Consider the following 21,719-nt stretch of genomic DNA (forward strand, 5'->3'; position numbering starts at 1 on the left):
TGGGACCGCGTCCCACGTTTATTGTGTATTACGATCTGTAGCGCCCATATGCAGCTCTGGACGATCAGCAGTGCTCTGAGCACCGCCATCCTGGGCTATGTACTTTATCAAGTATGGGAGAAGCGAGAAAAACGCTCCGCTATTCTCCCGCCATCACATGAGCGCATTGTGATCCTTGGTGCTTCGTCCGTGGATGGTATTGGCATTGCTATTGCACGTGAGTGCCTGAAACGCGGTTCCTACAACATTATGCTGGTGGCCCGGCGTAGCGAGGCACTTCGTGAGGTGAAGCGAGTGCTGATCGAGGAGCAGGCTACGCGGTCTGGCCGGGAGCGTGCCGACCAGATCGAGCTCTTTGTGGCCGATTGCACTAACGCTGACGACGTGTACCGTTTGCAGCGCTCGATCACAGAAGACTTTGGCGGCGTCGACACACTGTACATTGTATTCGGTGCCATTTGGACCAGTCCGCTGCTCAGTGTAGCTGGTGTGGACCCATGCCAGGACCCTCATGCCTCCTCGCCCTCACCTACCGGTCTCCGGGCCATTGCCGATGGCGTTCAACAGTCGTGCGACGCCAATGTAAAGGGAACAGCTATGGTCTTGGCCGCACTACTTCCTAGCATGCAGACAAACTCCAAAGCGCCTCATGTCGCCGTGGTTGGCTCCCTGGCGTCCCTGGTACCTGCACCCACACGAACTGTGTACTGTGCCACGAAGGTTGCACAGCAAATGCTGGTGGAGAGTGTAGCGACCGAGTGCACTACGCAGGCCAAGGTGCCTGGCCGTGCTTTGGTGAAGTTTGTGGTTTTGGCTCCCACGACCGTGGCCACGTCTTTCCGCAGCCGCATGTCGGTCGGCGTCAACGAAAAGAGTAAGCCTACGGATCCCCAACGGGGTCGTGCTTTGACAACGCAAGAAGTGGCCGAAGAGGCCATCTACTGCCTTGAGCATTCGATTACAGGTGTGAGACCGATGCCTCACTACTACTTCTGGGTATGGCTCCTGGGCCCTTTGATGTATGTATGCTTTCCACTCACACGTTTACAGTCGTGGCCCCCTCGAAATAGGAGCGCACAGACGCTATGGCTACTAAGATATGATCGTGTCCATAGTTGTTGCTTTTGCCAAGGGATCATAGACAATGTACTTATGAAGAAATGTGAGTCCGAGCCAGCTCGTCGGCCAACTCATCTGCCTGCGCATCGGGCTTCTCACCCTCGTCGCCCTCCTCATCCTGTTCTTCGTCCTCTTCGTCGTCGTCCTCGTCTTCTTCACCTTCCGGATCCATATCGTCCAACTCATCCAATGCATCGCTATTGCCCCACTTCTCCAACGACGCCAAGATCTTCTTCACACTTTCATCGTCTTCCTCCGCAAAGTTACCATTGATTTCCAGACAAGAGAGCTCACTGAGATGCAACTCAATCGCATGGCCCAGCTTATGAAGCGCATCACGGTTCAGGTCACAGTACTGGATATGAAGTGCCTCCAGCTTCTTGTTGTGGCCCTCATGCAAACGCTCAAATAAGAGCATACCACCCTTGGATTTAAGTAGACAATCGGACAAGTTCAACACGCGCAAGTGCTTCCAGTGAGGCAACGCATTGGCCACGGCGCGAGAGCCACGGAACGTCGCTGTGTTGTCTTGCAAGTCCAGCACTTCCAGGTTTTTGCAGTGCGAAAGCCCCTTGCAGATCTCTGACACACCTTCCATACGAATACCGTTCTGGTACATGCGCACCTCAACTAGGTTGCCATGGGCCTTGAAAGCTCGAGCCCAGGCTGGCGCTGAGCCATTCTCCAGACGGTTCCGACCGCAAATCACAGTGCGCAGCTGACTAGCCTCCCCCTTAGCCTTGAGCTTCTGTGCTGCCTCATAGAGGGCATCCGCCACAATGGTACCACCAGTCACACCCAAGCCATTGTTGCTGAGTTTTAGGACACAAATGTGGTGGTTGTTGGTAAGAAGGTTCACCATAGGCTCTGCCGAGCGACCGCCAAAGGCATTGTCCGACAAGTTGACTTCCTCCAGATGCTCATGGTCGACCAGCGCATCACACAGAGCACGAAGTGCATCGGGAATTTCTGTGATCAAACGTCCTGTAAAAATGTCAGCAAAGTCCGCCACTTTCAGCGAAGACTTGGTCTTGAGTACTTCCGCCAGTGCCTGGCACGCACCCACACCTAGCGTGTTGCCACCTAGGTGAATCTCTGTGAGTGGCTCTACTTTTTCCAGCTCAGACAGGTACGGCGCAATGTCCTCCTTCGTGTCGAGTTTCAGGTTTTTGCCGACCAAGTCGAATACACCCTCTGCTGTCATTTGTTCGTGTCGTGGAGCAAAGGAGAAAGTTTGTCACTCTCGTGTCTGATTATCGTCCCTCCACAAAGCATTTCATAAAAAATAGCAAAGAAACATCGCGTGGACGCTACATCGAGCCTATTTAGATTTTCCAGGCCCCTAAAGGATCCGCAGAGGAGGTGGGAATGACGGAGGCAGTGTCATTGTTGTAGGCAGTCTGCTCACTGTGTGTCGATTCCAACGATAGTGTATGGAGGCCTGCTACAGGCTCGTCCAACGTATGGCTCGCCCAAGGATTGTCCACGGATTGTGGCGGTACAAAGTCAGTCGCCTGGTTTTCTGTGGGTGCAAAAGGCGATGCATCTAGGCCTGTCGCCCTCATAGCTTCTTGGACACGGCCCCATCCATCGGAAAATAACGCACGAACACTTCGAGCGGCATTGTGCAGCGCCTCTTCAGGGATCAATGGGTCAGCTTGGACCGTGGACGGCGGAGCGACGTGTTTGGTATGCCCACCGCGGCTAGCAGTAGCAAGCCTCTCTTTGAGCCGAGTCTGACTCTCTTTTTCCACGTCCACCAGAACGTTGAGCTCGGAATCTCGGCGCCGGAACAAGTCAGGCGAGAAGCGGACGTCTTTCGGCTCCGGGAGAATCACGCCTTGATCGCCCCGGCCTTCACGGGCATCCAGCGATGGATCATACAATGGTTGGCGGTACTGTTCACGTTGCAAATCCAGGTCCCATACACTCGGCGCCACTTCGCAGGGGGGCAGTGTGCTAGTCAGCGAAGGCGTACGGCGTTCACGTTCCGAGTTGAATAGGAAGCTCGCTGATCGGCCATCATATATACATTTCATCAGGATCGTGAGCCATTCACTGGTAAACTCAAAGCGTGCAGGGAACTGACGTTGAATTTGCCATACGCAATCGAGGAATTGGAAAAAGATGGGCGCACATTGCGCAGCTGCGCCACCTTGGAAATGCGCGGTGATAGACTTGGTAAAGTCCCAGAAAGACTGCGACGTGCCCTGGCTATCGTTGACACGCTCGTCCTCGGACACGTCTGCATCAAACACCAGATCATGCTGCGGGGCCCGCAAGTCGAAGCGGTTCGAGGCCAGTCCCACCAAGCCATGCCGCTCTTGAAATTGGTGCCCAAAACTCAACCAATCTTTCTCAATCAGTACAACGAACCCAACAAACGTTCGATAGTAAGGATCCAGGCACAAGGCCGCCAACGAAGACAGTTGCGCTGTTCTGTCCCACCCATCTGAGCAGTGGACAAGGACATGTGACGAGTGAATATGGATATTGCGCACAATTTGCTGCACACCTTGCAATATCGCACTGCTATGCTTGAGCCACTGCGAGCGCATAAGCAGTGAAGCATCCACGGGCTCCGGCTCTGTGCGCTCGTCGAACATGGTTTTCTCATCAGCCGCACGCAACGCAGCATGCACTTTGTTCAGCGATACGCGCATTACATGAATATTGTCAATGCCAAGATACACCTTCTTGCAATCCTTGTAGTGCTCCATATTTTCCGAGCCCGCTCCCTTGGCATGATTCGCCATGGCATTGGTCGTCGGGCGAGCGTCTACAATGAGGTTGGTGGTGGTAGCACCATACACAGCCGTTTCAGAGGCTGGCTCTGTGGTGTATCGATGCGATGCAAAAATAGCTTCCACCAACTTTTCGTCTTGCGACGACCGATTTTGTGTCATGCCGACCATCGGCTGACTGGACCGAGATAGGGACGCATTGTTGGCCCAGTGTAAGTAGGTCAGCGTAGGCACGCGACCTTTACTGCGATGCTTGGCGGCAGAGAGAAGTGTATTGTCGCTTATATTGGACGGAACCACCAATGTAGCGGGGTAGCTGGGTGAGATCTGCCGGGTAAGCAAGGCCATCCACGTACTTCATACTGGGCATTCAGCGTCGAAAAGCGCCACGCTTTGCTGCGAGAGCCTACACCTTGTCGCTTAAACTCGGCGGATACATTGTACTTATTCCAACCTGGCCCGGCTTTCGCCCCACTGTGAAATGCGTAAAACTCTTGCACAGAGTCTGGTGTAAGCGATCGCATATACGTACCCACACTCGACGCCTGCTTCAGCTCCCCCAGCGTGCACACAGCCGCCGACTCCTCGGTAAACCCAAGAATTACATGCTCGTTGGTTGATAAATAAATAGATATAGGGTACAGGGTCTTCTGAATCCTTGGGACTTGCACGAGAGGCCGTCGAGATGCATGCGCAATCAGGGGTATATCAATCTGTATATGAGTATGGCCCCGAGTGCATACCTCCTCATGGTGGCCACCAACGATCAGGACTAGATGGTACGGAGTGACACTAACACTCACCGGATAGCATCGATGTGAACGCCACAGCCATACACCTTGAACCTGACTGTCCGTCATGGCACTGGCTGCACGAACTACGCACCACGACGTGCGGCTGGATGATAGGGGGCGTGTGCGCGTACCATCCTATCACGTGATATCTAGCGACAGGGTCTACAGCATCTTGGTCATGTCTGTCATGGGTGAGAAACGCAACGTGCAACGTACATGGCCCCTCCAATTCGTAGCCTAGACGGCGGTAATAATCACGAGTACCAACACCAGCAATCACAGCCATCTTTACACTCCCGTGTTCATCGCGCGCGATAGCTTCCGCTTGCTCCATCAATAGCGTACCAAAACCTTGGTGCTGGAACTTGGTAGGATCACGACTGTGGATCGGAACTGCACTGCCATACGTATGAAGTTCACGTACAATCGATGCCTGTCCATCCTTGAGTAGCTCCGGACGGTATGTACCTGTGCTCGAACATTTTCGCAGGCGCAGTAACGCCACCAGGATATCACGTTCAGGGTCTTCATACGACAAAAATGTCTCCCAACCTCCGTTGGCAGTATAGTCACGGCGAAGGAATTCAATTTCTTCTGGCCGTACCTTGGTATGGATCTCATGAATACCCACTTCGCGGTATCGAACATCGCGGCATGTTACACCGAAGTCACGCATTCGTTCCAGTGCCATTTCACGCAGATTGCCGTTTTCGACACCGCTCGAAACAAGAGGCATAGGAATATCTCGCTGCACTCGGTACACACGCGTCCATGGTGGAACTAGCGCGAGGATACGTGCAATCACGTCCACAAGGAACGACGGTGTATAGTTCTTATACCGCCCGGTACGCCATAGCTCATACAGACCTGTGCCGCGAATTACCAGCGTGGGGTAGAGTTTCAGACCATCAGAGCGGAAAGCAGGGTTCTCGAAATATTCCTTGAATTGCTCCATATCGCGTTCAACACCGACATTGGGCAAGTCTGGCATCATATGCGCTACCACCTTGTAGCCTGCATCTTTGGCCAGGTGGAACGTTTCACACACAGCTTTGACTGTGTGTCCACGGTTGGTATCTCTCGCCACATCTTCATATACACTTTGCACACCAATCTCCAACCTTGTGCACCCGTATCGCAACATCTGTGAGAGATGAGGGCGCAAGCAATAATCTGGCCGCGTCTCAATGGTAATACCGATACATTTGGTCTGAGAGCGTTCCGAGTATCGCACAGCTTCATCAACATCCAGACCTGTGTACCCACTAAGAGCATTGTGAAGTTGTGCGATAAATTCATTCCTGTACTTCTCTGGCAAGCTCATAAAGGTGCCACCCATAATAATGTATTCCACTTTGTCGACACTGTGTCCCAGTTCACGGAGCTGCTGTACACGCCCACGGCTCTGCTCGTATGGATCATAACGTGCGCGAATAGCACGCATAGACGTAGGCTCATAGCCTGTGTAAGACTGTGTGCTATACTCAAAATCAGAGTCTGGGCCGCCTGGGCAATACACACAAATATTGCCAGTGAGTGCAATGTGCGGGCAACGATGAGGCTTGCACATCACAGCGACAACAGCAATACCGCTAGCACTTCGAACAGGCTTCGCACGAAGAGCAGGCACTAGTGCCTTTTTGTACGAATCTGGGATCGCAGCGATAATGTCAGTCAGTCTCGGCACGCCGCCATAACCATGCTTTTTGCATGCAGCGCCTCGAATGGCATTCAGGGAAACAGGTCGTGCTTCTTCATGTGCTTGCACAAGCTGCGACGCAATATCTGCACATACTCGGAGTAGACACTCCGCCGATGTTGAGGCTGTGGTAACGCCCATAGCCTCGCAGTGTCACACGCACCACCCAGAGGAAGCGTTAGGCTGGATGTGAGCACAACGACGAGGCCCACATTTTTTCACGTTTAGTCATCGCAGGGCTTCGATGAGGGTCTGACATCTCGCTAGGTTGTAGGCCGTGCACTTGCCACCCTGCGCGATGCGATGGCTCTGGTTTACCTTAGGCTTATGTGCAGTGCCGGCCTTCGCTACGCAAAGAGCGTTCCAATATGGGGTGCACGAGTTCCATAACCTGGTGGACTTGCTCCCTTCGCACCCAGAGCTGTCCACATTTACGCATCTGCTTCAGCGCACGCGTCTAATCCCGTCGCTGAATCGAATGCAAGAAATGGACTTGGATGGGCAAGGTATGACAATATTTGCACCATCCAACCAGGCTTTCGAAGAGGCTTCCAAATCAATGGAATGGCTAGAATTTTTAACTAACTCGTCCACTCTCCCAGACAATATCCATGCCAAGCTACGTCAACATCTTTGGTACCACATTCTCAATTATACCCTGCCAGAAGAAGGCCCTTCTAAGGAGTTTGTGGAAACAATGCACTTGCCATCACGAAAACGCCTTTTTGAACCGACTCGTCCCGGTACTGTACCCCAGAATCCTCCAAATCCAGGTGCGGAAGACGACGGTCAGCTGCTACGTGGTCATGGTCAGCTTGTACGCATTGAACGCTCGAAGTCAGGGTCTCTCACAAAAATCGGTATCAATCATGATGGAAGTCAAGGTGCTACCATCCTTTCCTCCGACATGCGCTCGTCCCGGGGCGTGTTATATATTATCGACAAAGTGTTGGATCTTCCTCCCACTCTAAGTATGTTACTCTAGCAGGCCACTAACTGCAGATGATTTTTTGACGAAACAGAACATTTCAACTCTTTTCCGTCATTTTCCAGATGAATTGTTGGCATCATTATCGACCACCCCTCATTTAACCATGTTCCTACCTACCGATCGCGCTTGGAACAAGCTGAGTGAACTGGAACGAAATTATCTTCTAAGTGCGTCGCCGCAAGCAGAAGACGATCGAATGCGGGTATTTGGATGGCATGTGTCAAGTCAAGGTCTTGGTCATGGCTATGTTGCTTATGCCTCGGATCTAAGGAAAGCAGGCTCTGTCCCTATGACATCTATTCTAGGCGGTGTTGTCAATGTTACGTTGAAGAAAAACCAGTCATTGTATTATGGCCATGCACGTGTTATTTATGAAGATATTTTAACAGAAAACGGTGTGGTGCATATCATTGATGGTATGCACTTGCCTTTTGGAGATTTGGGCATGTCTGTCGAAAAATACCTATTAGGGCTTCAGGCTGATCGGTTTGTGAGCCTTATGCACAGCGCTGGACTGGAATTATATATTACACAGGATCCACATGAGCCTCCTCCTCCTGGTGCTCCCAAAGGTCCCTTCACGTTCTTGATTCCACCGAGTGAAGAGCTTGACAAATGGTACCTCTCTTCTACATTTTTACCTTCTTCATCTTCGTCTGACATGGACATTCAAGAGATACGTGAAATATTAAAGTATCACATTCTACCGGGGAATTACTCAAAAGACGCAGTAGCCTCCTCTATGGTGGCCACAGAACTTCACCCGCCCGGTCTAAGTGGCGCACCTCAGCGACTTGGAATTACTGTAAAGAACAGTAACATTACCTTTGGTACTGTTCCATCGCTTCGCGGTCCCATTCCCGCAGGTAACTCGACGGTGTACTTATTGGGCGACGTGATTCGCGTGCCAAATGACCCAGTCTACACTGCGGCTTACCATGCATTCCCAACGTTTGTACGTGCTTTGTCCAAAGCGAATTTGGAAAAAGAGACTCGCCATGCTCCATTGCGAACACATTTAGCTCCCAGTGAGGCAGCATTTACAGCCACTGGTTTAGTGGCTAAATACTTGTTTAATACCCATTCGGATGACTTGGCTAACGTTTTATCATATCATTCGATTCCAGGGTTATGGTATAGCGATACGATTCCCAAAAATTGGACGTCGCTTAAAACTGACGAAGGCTCCTTTTTGTCTTTATGTCGTGATAACTCTGGCATTCATATCAAGTCTGACTCCGTTAATATCACGCACCATCTCACCAATATCGATACATTGACCGATACTGGTGTGCTTCATGGGACAAGTCACTTGCACCTCCCAGCTTCTGTGCCTATTACCATGAACAAGCTAGCCCAGGGTACCTCAGCCAAGCAGATGATTACATTGCTTAATCGTACAGGCTTTGACTGGGTGTGGAATGATACACTTACCTTGGATGGCTTTGGGAATTGTGGAAAGCAAAGATTGATTCTGTTGCTACCTGAAGATTCAGCCTTTGCTAAAATTAATATGACATGGTATGAACAAAATCCAAATCAGCTGAAGGCGCTAGTAGCCCTTCACATTCTTCTTGTGGATGACTGTAAGCCATTACCGCACATGTCACTGGATCTTCCCCTAGCGCTGACCGATGAAATGGAACATATTTCCATGCTGGACAAGCGTAGTGGGGGCTCGAGTCGATATGGGTCCCTGGCCGTCCGAAAAACAGCCGTGTCGGAGAAAAACCCACTAGGTTTGATTATCGGCATCAAAGGCGCAAGAGCTCGACTTGGCATGCAACATGCAGCACAAATTGTGGACTTTGGGCGTACGAATCGGCCTACTACCCACTCACAAGTCCTGAGCGGAGGCATTTTGTCCTTGGACACGGTACTTGAACCCTATGAGTCAGATTGGTTACAACGTTCCGTATTATATTGGCAACTTGGCTTGGTCGCTGTACTCTTGTTTTTGGGTATGGGCATCTATTATCTCCGGCAATGGCGCGCAGCATACACACGCGTTCTTGCAGAGCCATTGGAGGGCGAAGAGGAGTGAATAACACATGCTTATAAAAATTCAAAAGCACTGCTTGTTGGTAATGGAACATAATGTAACGACAATTCCTGGAAAGGCTCTGAATTCTCGTGAAAGTAAAAGCCACGCAAATGACCTTGCTGGGAAATTTTAGCAGCGTCCGATCCGGGATGCCTTGTAGTATTGGTAGCAAAGGTGTGTGAAAGTGGGTCGTCCCCATATTCTTCGTCCTCAGATAACGTGGGAGTACGTTGTTCTCTGGAAGGCTGCCGCGTTGTCATCTCTTCGAAAGTATCAGTCAAGGCAACTTGAATATAGTAGAACCCAGCAAAGCTAGCGCCGTTGATTTGGCTCACACGATGATCTGGCACTAAAAACCGTTCTTTCCACCGCATATACACGTAATTGCTGTTTTTGTTATCGATAGGCGCAGTTAGTCTCCCAATTTCACGATGTAACGTGGTAAACGTGGGGAAGCGCGTCTTTTGTTAGTGTACTGCGTTTCACGTACCCAATGTCGCAAGTCGTCAGTTTGTGTAGCATCCCATTTTCCAGTAGAAAAAGAAAAGTGGCTTCCAACAATTTCACCATCGAAATACGTCGTAATCTCAGGGCATTCTTTCGTGAGACCAAAAATCTTCAGATAACCTCCAACAGTAGACGTATGCAAATCAACATCCTAATGTATAAGTATAAGAAACCAACATACTGTCAATTCAACCAAAACATCATATACATTTCTCTTATTCATTTGTTTTCCTTTAAATTTCGCACCTGGATGTAGACACCCTCGATGAAGAGGCGCGTGTCTTTGAGCTGTAACGAAGTGCGGGGCCGTAAGTGCATATGGGTCCGTTTCAATGATAAACGAGCCACTGCTACCACAATGAGGATGAACTACTGAGCTAGAACATCCACTTATTGTATCCATATCCCTAGTTCTACGCGATTCATGACAGTGAGCCATAATCGCTTGAAAGTAAGTATCGTGTTAGCGTTGGCACAACATGCATGTGCGATCCCACGACGTGCACGTGGAGGGCTTACCGGCTTCAGACGTCTGCCAAAAGTAGGCACTCAGAAGACGATGTCCAAACATTTTTCAACGCAGAACTACGCTTACCAGCTTAAACTACAATAAGAGTATGACATTATTTATATGAGATATCCTAGTATCGTTAGTAATGTTCATGTATATGACAAGGCTAGTGCGCAAATGACTCAGAAAAATTAGGCAATATAAAGTTGTCCGCCGTTCCCAGAAGGGATCGGATCAGGTCTGTGAAAAAAGTTTCGTCATAGCAGCACACTAGGTCCTAAATCCGGTAAGAAAACATACCACCCTGAGCGTCTACCCTTATGGAATGGTAGCGTTAAATGTAACAAAAAAGCTTTCAGAACATTGTTCTGTCTCAGTCTCATCACGTGCCGGACGCGAAGCTGAGTGTTAAGCTTCCCCGATTGCTTGGACCAACACGAACTCCGCAAAATACCATGACGACATATTTTGATACACTTCGGACGGTATGTAAAGGATTAAGAATTTAATACGAGAATGTAGCCGTACCAGAAAGTTTCTATTTCTGATGAGGGTGTTTCTACCTCTGATTTTATTGATGCTACTGAAGGTGTTGTGAAGCTTTTTGATCTTCTTGGAAGCAGCGCCTTTGCTGTGGTACAGAATGATATGAATGGAAATATTAAGGTGGGTGAAAGAGAGAATTGCTAATAGTAGAAAATCCGTGATCGTCTTCTCGCTACGGGCCCAGATCTGTCTGGTACACTGGAACTGCTGGTGAAGAATGAAGGTCAACCTGGGGATAAGAAGCGTACAGCTACGGAAGGCTTAATGTGGCTCTTGCGGTAGGTATATTTTATACCAGGCTTACACGTTTCAGCGGTCTAGACTTTACTGCCAAAGCTCTGCATCGATCTCTCGATAACCCGACCGAGGAACTCAGTGCAAGCTTTACAGCTGCGTATGAGAACAGTCTACGCAAGTATCACAGTATTGTCGTGCGCCCTCTTTTCTCGGTACGTGTGACATTGCATGACAGGCGACGTTCTAACTTGTCAGTTGGCTATGAAGGCTTGCCCGTATCGGAAAGATTTCTACGCTAAATTGGGACCTTCCGAAGAAAAAGTCCGACCACAACTCTCTGAATGGCTTGAAGCCCTCGAGAAGATTGTGGCTCGTATGCATCAATTCTATGAGTACGTCTATCTGCCATCGGCCAAGCTCACCTTTCCAGTCAAGGCAATTACTCTAAGGGCTTTTAGTTGCTCTTATGCAATGAATTAGGGAGACGAACCAGATTTAACCAATCGATTGTAGCCAAGTTGACAGCAGCATAGAAATTGATCAGTGCACGCAGTTCGGGACATGGGGCAACCACGTGGAGTCGGACTAATTCGCTCGTCGCGTGCATTGTTCGGGGTCTTGCTACAGTGGCCTCTTCTCCATCTACTCTTTACTTTGTAACTATGGGTATTCTTGATATTGTTCCTGCTGGTGTTGTCTCGGGTAAGGACGTCTACAAGGTGTTCGACTACGCTCGTGAGCACTCGTTCGCTATCCCCGCTTTCAACGTCACTTCGTCTTCGACTGCCAACGCCGCCATGGAGGCTGCCCGTGACGCCAAGTCGCCTGTTATCCTGCAGGTGTCGAACGGTGGTGCTGCCTACTTCGCTGGTAAGGGTCTGTCGAACGACAACCAGGCTGCCTCTGTGGCTGGCTCGATTGCTGCTGCCCACTTCGTCCGCTCGGTGGCCAAGGACTACGGTGTACCTGTGATCCTGCACTCGGACCACTGCGCCAAGAAGCTGCTCCCGTGGTTCGACGGCATGCTTGCCGCCGATGAGGACTACTTCCAGAAGACTGGTGAGCCTCTCTTCAGCTCCCACATGCTTGACCTGTCGGAAGAGAGCAAGGAGGAGAACATTTCGATTTGCGTTGAGTACCTGAAGCGCATGGCCAAGATCGGCTGCTGGCTCGAGATGGAGATTGGTATTACCGGTGGTGAGGAGGACGGTGTGAACAACGAGCACGTTCACAACTCTGCTCTCTACACCCAGCCAGAGGACATTTGGGACATCTACAGGGCCTTCAGCGAAATCACCCCCAACTTCAGCATTGCCGCTGCCTTCGGTAACGTGCACGGTGTGTACAAGCCAGGTAACGTCACCCTGCAGCCCGGTCTGCTTAAGGAGCACCAGGACTTTGTCCGTGAGAAGCTGAAGACTGACAAGGCCAAGCCTGTGTTCCTTGTCTTCCACGGTGGCTCGGGTTCGGAGAAGCACGAGATCTACACTGCTGTGGAGAACGGTGTGGTGAAGATGAATGTCGACACCGACACGCAGTTCGCTTACCTCGAGGGTATCCGTGACTTTATCCTCAACAAGAAGGGTTACCTGATGACCCAGGTCGGCAACCCGGAGGGTGAGGACAAGCCCAACAAGAAGTTCTACGACCCGCGTGTGTGGGTTCGTGAGGGTGAGAAGACCATGAGCAAGCGCTGCAAGATTGCCTTTGATGACCTCAAGTCCTCGGGTACCCTTTAAATGATTCGAAATTAGGAATATGTTCGTAGTCCGGTTCGAATGGTAATATACACCCAGTGTTTGCTATCGGTTGACCTACACATATCGGATGAAATCTTTTAAGAAACACACATACGTGTGCCGTTAGTTTACGTGGCTATAGGGTATATAAGCAGTCCATACCTGCTTAGAAGCCGCGTGGGTTCACACGAAGGGTCTTGCGGGTCCATTTCGGCACCTAACCATGTTAGAATGTTCACGCACGTCAGAAACCTACCTTATGCACACTCTTGCGGAAGTTGACGCCAGTAGGCGAGAAAACAGTATATTTATCGCGGGGATGCATCTCTTGTTCTTTCGGGAGCCTCAAGTCGCGATCCAAAGCACGACATTGGACACCGCTGGCGCGAATAGTCTCGATCACTGTGTCGACATCACGAAGACGTTGACGAACACGGGCCTTGCGTGTAGACGATAAACGCCACGGGTTTTTCCTTTTGTGTCAAACATATTACTATACATACCATAGAAGACCACCAAATGCTGCGCTTGTAGGCCTGAATGCGCCGAGAAAAGACATGGCGTTTCGTTCTAGTAAACGTAGAAGAATGGAAGTCGACGACCACGGAAATGGCCCACTCATCGTGCACGTGATTGTCGCGCAACAGAATACCTTCCACGTGTCCGCGTGGAGGATGTATCACTGCATTGACAGTGGCGCTCCCTCTGCCTTACGTACGATGATTGAACAGGCTTGGACGCTATCGGTGGACGAGGCCCTGGGGAAAGCTGGGGTAAACCCTAAGGAAGGTCTTAGCCACCAGGAGGTTAATGCAGCCCTTGCCAAATTTGGGCCAAATGGTATGTGAGAAGATTCTGTGGGCTAACAAGTGTCAGAGCTTAAAGAAGAAGAATCAACGCCACTATGGAAGCTGATTCTTGAGCAGTTCCAGGACCAACTGGTAATTATTCTTCTTGGATCTGCTGTAGTATCCTTGGTGCTGGCGCTTGTGGAGAATGAGGGCAGCCTAGCGAATGCTTTGGTGGAACCAAGCGTCATCTTTCTTATTTTGATTGCCAACGCCACGGTGGGTGTGTTGCAAGAGCGGAATGCAGATCAATCTATTCAAGCACTTCGTGCCTATTCCCCTGAAAAGGCTATCGTTGTACGAGACAAGAATACGTCTCGTATTAACGCTAGCGACCTGGTTCCAGGTGATATTGTTATGCTCTCTACGGGCGATCGCGTGCCTGCGGACTGTCGCGTCATTGAGCTGCGCTCTGCATCGCTGCAAATTGATCAAGCCATTTTGACGGGTGAGTCGGAAAGTGTATACAAGTCAATCTCCCCAATTGCGGACGAGCATGCGGTAAAGCAGGATATGACGAATATGCTATTTGCTGGTACAACGGTCGTAAGTGGTCACTGTGTAGCCCTAGTATGCTTGACAGCGGACCGAACAGCCATTGGCAACATTCACGCGCAAATCGGTGACCAAACGGACTCCAAAACGCCATTACAAGAAAAGCTGGATGAGTTTGGTGATCTGCTGGCAAAAACCATTATGGTTATCTGTATTCTGGTATGGGTCGTGAACATTCGTCACTTTGGTGATCCTTCGCACCATGGCTGGATGCGTGGTGCCATGTACTACTTTAAGATTGCTGTGGCTTTGGCCGTCGCGGCGATTCCAGAGGGTTTGGCTGCGGTCATTACGGCCTGTCTGGCTCTTGGCACGCAGAAGATGGCACGAAAAAATGCCATCGTGCGTCACTTGCCCAGTGTGGAGACATTGGGTTCCACGAGTGTGATTTGCTCTGACAAGACGGGCACGTTGACGACCAACGAAATGAGCGTTGCTCGTGTATTTATGCTAGGCAACGGTCTTGAATACACTGTGACAGGCTCGAGCTTTCATCCGGAAGGTGACATTTTGTTGAACGGCAAAGTGGTGACCAATATCAATGAGCCGAACAGTGCCGTGCAAGCCTTGGCTGAGACGTGTGCTGTGTGCAATGATGCAAAGATTATCGTGGATGCGCAAGGACGTTACAAAGCATTGGGCCAGGCAACAGAGGCTGCTTTACATGTGCTTGTGGAAAAATTGGGCCACCATGACCCTGTCCGACAGGCGCACATGACAGAACTACAGTCGGCGCTTCGTGCAGGTGCGGTGTGTGAGTGGTATGCTCACGATCTGCCACGATTGGCAACGCTGGACTTTTCTCGCGATCGAAAGCTCATGTCGACGTTTGTCCGCCATGAAAATGGTCACGGTCGTTTACTTGTCAAAGGTGCGCCGGAGTCTGTCGTGGCTCGTGCGACGCATGTGTATGTCGATGCGTCCACACGCCGGCCTTTGGACGATGCAGCACGTATGGTCATGAAGGAGAAACTGGCATCGTTTGGTAGCGAAGGTTTGCGTACGCTTGCCATTGCGATTCGCGACGATGTGCTTCCTAAAGACCCCTATGCGCAAATCGATCCGTCAGAGTATTCTACGTACGAGAGTGAATTGTCCATTGTGGGCTTTGTCGGTATGCGTGACCCCCCTCGCCCAGAAGTGCGGGAGGCTGTGCATGCATGCATGGATGCCGGTGTTCGTATTGTTGTGATCACAGGTGACAACCAGCATACCGCTGAAGCCATCTGCCGTCAAATTGGTTTGTTTGGGCCTGAGGAAGACGTGCGCGGCCGTTCGATTACTGGCCGCGATTTGGATCAAATGTCCGAGGAGGAAAAGACTCGTATGGCGCGCAACGTCGTGTTGCTCTCGCGCACTGAGCCATCGCACAAGAGCCAATTGGTCGACCTGCTGCAAAATCAAAATGAGGTGGTTGCTATGACAGGTGATGGTGTAAATGATGCGCCTGCCCTTAAACGTGCCGACATTGGTGTGGCTATGGGTACCGGTACAGATGTTGCCAAGCTTGCAGCTGATATGGTCTTGGCTGATAACAACTTTGCTACAATTGTTTCGGCAATTGAGCAGGGTCGCAGTATCTTCAACAACACGGCATCGTTCATTCGCTATCTCATTTCTTCCAACATCGGTGAAGTGGTGAGCATCTTTTTGACTGTGCTGTTGGGTATGCCGGAGGCTTTGATTCCTGTGCAACTGCTTTGGGTGAACCTTGTCACAGATGGTCTGCCAGCTACGGCCCTTGGATTTAACCCCCCAGATCGTGCTGTGATGCGCTTACCGCCCCGTAAGCGAGATGACCCTCTTATTACGCGGTGGTTGTTTGTTCGCTACTTGCTTATCGGAGTCTATGTCGGCGTAGCTACCATTCTCGGATACGCTTGGTGGTTCGTGATGTATCAAGATGGCCCGCAGATCAGCGTGTACCAACTTACGCACTTCCACCGCTGCTCGCGTGAGTTTGCAGAGATTGGCTGCCAAATGTTCGTGGGCGACGAGGCCCGCCATGCGTCTACCATGAGTCTGAGTATTCTCGTGACGATTGAAATGTTCAATGCTTTGAATGCACTTTCAGAAGTGGACAGTTTGCTTACGCACTCTCCCCTGAAAAACCTATGGCTGATCGGCGCCATTATTCTGTCTATGGCGCTACACATGATGATCCTATATGTGCCTTACTTCCAGGCTATCTTTTCGATCGCGCCTTTGAACTGGAATGAATGGATGGCTGTATTGGGCATTTCCGCCCCCATCATTCTTATTGATGAGGTGTGCAAGTGGCTCACGCGTCGCTCTTTGCCGACAAGCAAGAAGCTTAACTAGTTTTCATCATACATGCTGTCTAGACACTCGTATCAGCCATTCTTATGTATGATGCGTGCATATAGTATGAAGCGATAATTACCATAGTATCCCAACCTTTACCTATATAAATTACAATATAAACAATATCTTTGCTCTGGTGTAAGCATATCACGTATCTTGATCCATTAGTGAAAAAATCACGGCTTTGAGATTTGAGGCAGCGTAGCACCCATATCATTCGGAAGATTTGACATAGGCGTTCCTTGGCCTGGATGTTCACTCAGCGAAAATGATTGTGGACGCTGCGGCATAAGTAACATAAACGAAGAGGCCTGCTCTCGCTGGCGCTGATCAATGACATTCCACATTTGCATCATAGGGGTCACAGTATTGGTAGAGCCTGGAACCATACCAGGTGATGCTAGCGGCGTAGAGTGTGACGTAGACTGAATATCAGCCAAAGGGGGCGAAATATGGCCAGACGGCCCTGCTTGTGGCAATACCGGTTGAAGGGTCGCTGTCTTATCGACAAACGACGGTACTTGCTGGCTTGACTCAGAAAATACAGCATTAGGCTGTTCCATAATAGCGCGATTTTGCATCATTTGCGCATCAAGACCAAATTGAGGCTGTACATGAGAGCCTTCCATATAAACTGGCGGTGTAAATGGGAAATTCAACGACGCAAGCACATCTGAGGCACGAGACGGATCAACCACCTCGTGCCTGTCGGTCTGAGGGAGCGGTGTCACTTGAATATCCACCAAAGGAGATGTAGCAGATGTCGTCTGGGCTGGGAGCGGGGGCGACACCATCTCCGGCACGGAGGCGCTTGACGCTTCTTGACTTGCTACATTAGGATCTGACCGGTCCACAACGCGCAACAGAAACGATTGCTCTAGCCGATGAAGTTGGCCTAGATGCACATACACAGCCATGATGGAGACGTCTCCAGAGTCTAACGGAGAACTGGGTGTGCCAGATAACACTTTGTCATTGTCCTCCCACTTCAACCAGGATGGCAATTTGGTCGCTGAATATGCCACTTTGAAATCAGAAGCAGACGACTGTGGATCCCAGATACGCAAATTCCATGTCCATGGTTCACCCACATACGCAATTTTGCTAGACGGAGCAGCAATTTTGGGCATGAACGTAAAAAATTCCCACCCACCATTAGGGAGTCGTCTGGCTTCCACATTCCAGATATGGTTGCCCTTCGACTTTGATTTGCGACCATCTTCATTAAATCGCGAGATGTATGGGTGGCTCCACAGGTATGGCTTTACCTTCCGCATCGAGCAATCATCTTCGCTCAAGCCACGGCGCTGTAGTTCCGATTGAAAGGCATTTGAAAACGGCTGAATTCGAAATTTGAAAGGCCTAAAGTCAGGGGATTCGTCCAAACGAGCCATTTTCTTCGGCATAAATACTTGGTGGATCAATTCACCACGGTCGTCCTTAGCTTCCACATTGGAACAAATACACGTCAGAAATTCATGGAAAATCTTATCGTAATGGGCTCGAAGGTCAGCAGGCAAATCTGTATTCAAAGCACCACGGTCTGTAGACCCATAATTATCCCACAGGTCATCCGCCGCTGGGTCAAGATTAGAAGTATGAGGTTGATCCAATACGACTTGGTCTTGCTGCTGCTGCCCCATAGCAACCTGGATAGAAGGCTGCAGTATATTTGTGGTATCATCCGACCATTTACTGCCAGTATGAGACTCTAAAGCCATGTTTAGCGCCTGCATAGATTGCATAGGTTCATTCAGTGAGGTATTAGGTCTTTGACCCAAAGCCATGGTTCCTTGGCCCTCATTTTGAGCTGAAGAATTCAAAGAACCTTGTACAGGACTGTTAACCACAGACGTGTGCGTGCCAAGAATGGCTGCAGTAGACGCATCAGATAGTGGCAAAATCGTCTTATCATTAGGGTGCGATATACCCAATGATGGCGTGCCCGTCTTGGAATCGTGTGGATCCATTGGCGAATGAGAAGATTGCAACGGCGTAGGGTGAAACGTTGGACCTTCAGAGACTTTGAATTCAAAGTTTCCTGTTGGCAACGGTGGAGATAACAATGAAGAATTCACCCGAGTGGGTGTTACCAAAGGGGGTACAAAGTTCGTTAGGTCAGAGTGAGACCTGCCGCGTGTAGCGACACTAGCTGCACGAAACGACTTGAGAGGAATGGCAGGAGCAATATCGCTATTATTTCTCCTTTTTCGGACTTCCGAGTATCGAGATGGGGAAAAGGCAGCAGCAGCATATAATTGTTGCTCGTGCTCTGGCGTGTACACAGAAGAAAATGTGGTTTGCGAACAATTTCGCGAACGTAATTTTACGTCATTTACCAAATCCATCGACGTCGTACCCACATCATCGATTTGCTTAACAACATTGCGTAGTGTATCAATTTTTTTACTGCTTTCATCGAATTGGCCTTCATGAAAATGCTTACGTGCATCAGAGGCAATGTGGACCAGTTCATCAATCGCCGCTCCAATAGTCGGAAGTAGAACTTCTGGACTTTGTATAGGAGTAGATAAATTCTGTTCCTGCTCGACAGTCTTGAGTGGCTGAGCTTCTTGTGCCACGGGAAGCTGCATTGTAGCAGAATTAAGAGACATGGTAGGGCTCTTTTCGGCCTTCGCTACCATAAAATTGGTTTTATTCGTTTCGTTAGAGTTCGATCTGGTGGAAATACCAGAGGTGCTTGCGTCCAGCGTTGACGGAATTCCCAACCCTACAGTCATTGTACCGGAGGCACTTCCAGGAACCAAAGACGCTTGCGACAGATTTGGAACAGTGCTAGGATGAATGCCTGTTGGTATCCCGAATATGTTGCAAGCTGTTGGGGATAAATTAGGGACTGCAGCAGCACCATTTAAGCTCGCCGGATTCAAGTTCAACTTTGGCTCATGTTCCCGTACGTCAACTCTCACGGAAGGCCACTCCGTTTGATTAAACGAGGTCTGGTGTGAGGTTCCCACGCCGAATGAATGAGATTGTGCACTCATCACCATGGAGAGACTCTCGTACTTAGGGATAACAAAAAGAGTATTTTTTTTTTTTCTTTCGCTGGCTGTAAGATGGATAACTCTTAGGACAACAATTGTTACTTTCATCTTGTCAGGACCAGGGAGCAAATTATATAAGCAGTATCTCTGAATTCGGAATCATAAAGTCAACGTTTTATTTTATGCAGATTGCTTACAAATGTGTGTCTAAATGTGTCAATTACACCAAATAAACTAGCCATTGGGTGAACTAGGTACGATGTACATCAGGAACAAGCGACAAGCCCAAATTCAACAAATGTCATTCAAATGATAAAACCAGGATACATTTCTGCATCATGCAACTCCCTGTCAAATATCGTCCAGTCATATATTCTAGACAGCATGCATATGTGATACAGGTATACGAGTACCCCTTTAAGAGCGGCCAACTGATTTTGCTTTTAAGGGTGATGACCTTTCAGAAACATTGGAGTATTTCAACGTGGGCATGCGAGGGACACTAGCCGTGCCTCGACTCACCGACACAGAGTTCTCACGAGTGGGTGTCGATGGTGCCGTAACTGACGTAGAGATAGGTTGTGGTGATATAGCCTTTGTTTCGTATCCCCGCATCCAAAGTGAATCATCGTTAGAGGCATCTAAGTTCTCATGACAGGCAACTTGCATAGAGTAACTGTTCTCATCAGATTTTCGTACACTGCCATCAAAAAAAAGCTCGAAGTCATCCATAGTTTCATCACCTAAAGGTAACGATGCGTCCGCATCAGTAGAAGAAGGACGTTGAATCTCAAGCGCTGGCAAGGACGGGCCAAAAAGTAAGCGCTCTTTTACATTCAGTGGTGTGGAAGCGGCTGAACTGGGAGCGGACGATGCAAGTCCAATGCCAAGGCCTGTAGGTGATTCATCTTGCAATGCCAAAGGCGACGTGTGTCTTGCTGTGGCACTCCGAATTGCACTATTAATGAACACCAAAGATCGCTTATGATGAGCAGTTCGAGGATTCCTCGGCAGATGAGTGTCAGGTGACAGATAGTTTATGTCACAGGCTAAGCTGGGACTCTTCAGTGATTCCATCTTTCGCAATCGCTCAATCATTTGATGTTGATCTGACTGACTTTGTTTTGATAGACCCAATAGACCTGGCCCCCCCATCCAGGACTTCCGTGGTGGTGGTGGATCTAATGACACAAAGTTGACAATGCGAAGAGGCAAATCAACTTCAACAAGCGTAGAGGTATCAGCTCCGACACCGATGCGAAGAGAGAATTGTACATCCACATGACGGCTTTTATCAACGGTGATAACATCACTTGGAATGACAATAGAATGCGCAAAATGGACAGGTACACCGCATGGGGCCCCAGTCCACCAATGCCCATTATTGCTAGCAGCCAAAGTTTCATCCATGATAATATTGCTCGTAGATGACACAGTTAGCGGAAAAGACGAGGCTGAGCCACGGGAGTGGTATATTTTCTCCGTTTGAACCAATGCGATTCGCAGGATATTCAACATATTTTGACCATTGTTTAAAACGCTGGCATCGAAATAGACACGTTGGCCAGCAATCCACGTCTCGCGGTGTAAAGAACAAGCGAGCTGGATTTTACGAGACTGAGCCTCAGTTGAATCAGAAAAAGACACAATGGGAACCAAAGAGCTGGCCAAAATCGCCGTAGGGTTAAGGTAAGGGTATAAATTTAAGCGCTGGAAACAATGTGACACGCCTCCATACTGTTCACCAAACGCTTTAACACGTACAGAAGCAATAACAATGTATCCAACCTCTGCATTTGCGCTCTTATATCCACCCTTTGCTCCCTGGTCCATCGGCAGCTGAAGTGTAAACGGGATTACATGCTCGCCTCCTTTGCCCAAATAGAAGCCATCAGCATCAGGTAGTGATGCATAGCATGGAAGCATACTCTGTATAGCTCCTTCTAATTTGGCAAACTCTGGGGAGCCATGCAGAACATAGGGCTCAGTGGGACCATCAGCGCTCCTATCACCATCAATAACAGACATATGGCGATAAAATATGTGTCGAGTTTC

At 49.5% G+C, this 21,719-nt stretch overlaps 9 protein-coding genes across 9 annotated transcripts; 5 read left to right on the forward strand and 4 right to left on the reverse strand.

The window, feature by feature from the left end:
* Positions 1-48: 48 nt before the first annotated feature.
* Malapachy_3222 (nadp-dependent l-serine l-allo-threonine dehydrogenase) lies at positions 49-1,096 on the forward strand (the record flags this gene model as incomplete). Its single annotated transcript, XM_018137699.1, has 2 exons — positions 49-1,019; positions 1,051-1,096. The coding sequence occupies 2 exons, from the start codon at positions 49-51 to the stop codon at positions 1,094-1,096; spliced, it is 1,017 nt and encodes a 338-aa protein (XP_017993777.1).
* A 54-nt stretch (positions 1,097-1,150) lies between these two features.
* Malapachy_3210 (ran gtpase activator) lies at positions 1,151-2,323 on the reverse strand (the record flags this gene model as incomplete). Its single annotated transcript, XM_018137687.1, has 1 exon — positions 1,151-2,323. The coding sequence occupies one exon, from the start codon at positions 2,321-2,323 to the stop codon at positions 1,151-1,153; it is 1,173 nt and encodes a 390-aa protein (XP_017993728.1).
* A 121-nt stretch (positions 2,324-2,444) lies between these two features.
* On the reverse strand, positions 2,445-6,497 carry Malapachy_3203 (histone acetyltransferase elp3; the record flags this gene model as incomplete). Its single annotated transcript, XM_018137680.1, has 6 exons — positions 2,445-4,190; positions 4,220-4,368; positions 4,396-4,576; positions 4,607-4,635; positions 4,874-6,428; positions 6,453-6,497. 6 exons carry the CDS (start codon positions 6,495-6,497, stop codon positions 2,445-2,447), a joined length of 3,705 nt encoding a protein of 1,234 aa, XP_017993682.1.
* Positions 6,498-6,654: 157 nt separating this feature from the next.
* On the forward strand, positions 6,655-9,391 carry Malapachy_3216 (hypothetical protein; the record flags this gene model as incomplete). Its single annotated transcript, XM_018137693.1, has 2 exons — positions 6,655-7,327; positions 7,359-9,391. 2 exons carry the CDS (start codon positions 6,655-6,657, stop codon positions 9,389-9,391), a joined length of 2,706 nt encoding a protein of 901 aa, XP_017993734.1.
* Positions 9,392-10,864: 1,473 nt separating this feature from the next.
* Positions 10,865-11,640, forward strand: Malapachy_3194 (het-c2 protein; the record flags this gene model as incomplete). Its single annotated transcript, XM_018137671.1, has 6 exons — positions 10,865-10,894; positions 10,932-11,075; positions 11,106-11,233; positions 11,269-11,404; positions 11,448-11,588; positions 11,623-11,640. 6 exons carry the CDS (start codon positions 10,865-10,867, stop codon positions 11,638-11,640), a joined length of 597 nt encoding a protein of 198 aa, XP_017993723.1.
* Positions 11,641-11,854: 214 nt separating this feature from the next.
* Malapachy_3192 (fructose-bisphosphate aldolase) lies at positions 11,855-12,931 on the forward strand (the record flags this gene model as incomplete). The annotated part of the gene is made up of 1 exon (XM_018137669.1): positions 11,855-12,931. One exon carries the CDS (start codon positions 11,855-11,857, stop codon positions 12,929-12,931), a length of 1,077 nt encoding a protein of 358 aa, XP_017993717.1.
* A 166-nt stretch (positions 12,932-13,097) lies between these two features.
* Positions 13,098-13,490, reverse strand: Malapachy_3202 (hypothetical protein; the record flags this gene model as incomplete). The annotated part of the gene is made up of 3 exons (XM_018137679.1): positions 13,098-13,148; positions 13,188-13,404; positions 13,435-13,490. The coding sequence occupies 3 exons, from the start codon at positions 13,488-13,490 to the stop codon at positions 13,098-13,100; spliced, it is 324 nt and encodes a 107-aa protein (XP_017993681.1).
* Positions 13,491-13,650: 160 nt separating this feature from the next.
* On the forward strand, positions 13,651-16,656 carry Malapachy_3180 (ca-transporting atpase; the record flags this gene model as incomplete). Its single annotated transcript, XM_018137657.1, has 2 exons — positions 13,651-13,771; positions 13,808-16,656. 2 exons carry the CDS (start codon positions 13,651-13,653, stop codon positions 16,654-16,656), a joined length of 2,970 nt encoding a protein of 989 aa, XP_017993764.1.
* A 179-nt stretch (positions 16,657-16,835) lies between these two features.
* Malapachy_3227 (hypothetical protein) lies at positions 16,836-18,629 on the reverse strand (the record flags this gene model as incomplete). The annotated part of the gene is made up of 1 exon (XM_018137704.1): positions 16,836-18,629. The coding sequence occupies one exon, from the start codon at positions 18,627-18,629 to the stop codon at positions 16,836-16,838; it is 1,794 nt and encodes a 597-aa protein (XP_017993774.1).
* Between the last annotated feature and the right edge of the window lie 3,090 nt (positions 18,630-21,719).

The sequence above is a fragment of the Malassezia pachydermatis genome, assembly GCF_001278385.1.
Source record: "Malassezia pachydermatis strain CBS 1879 chromosome Unknown scaffold1, whole genome shotgun sequence".
In the NCBI taxonomy this organism is placed as follows: domain Eukaryota; kingdom Fungi; phylum Basidiomycota; class Malasseziomycetes; order Malasseziales; family Malasseziaceae; genus Malassezia; species Malassezia pachydermatis.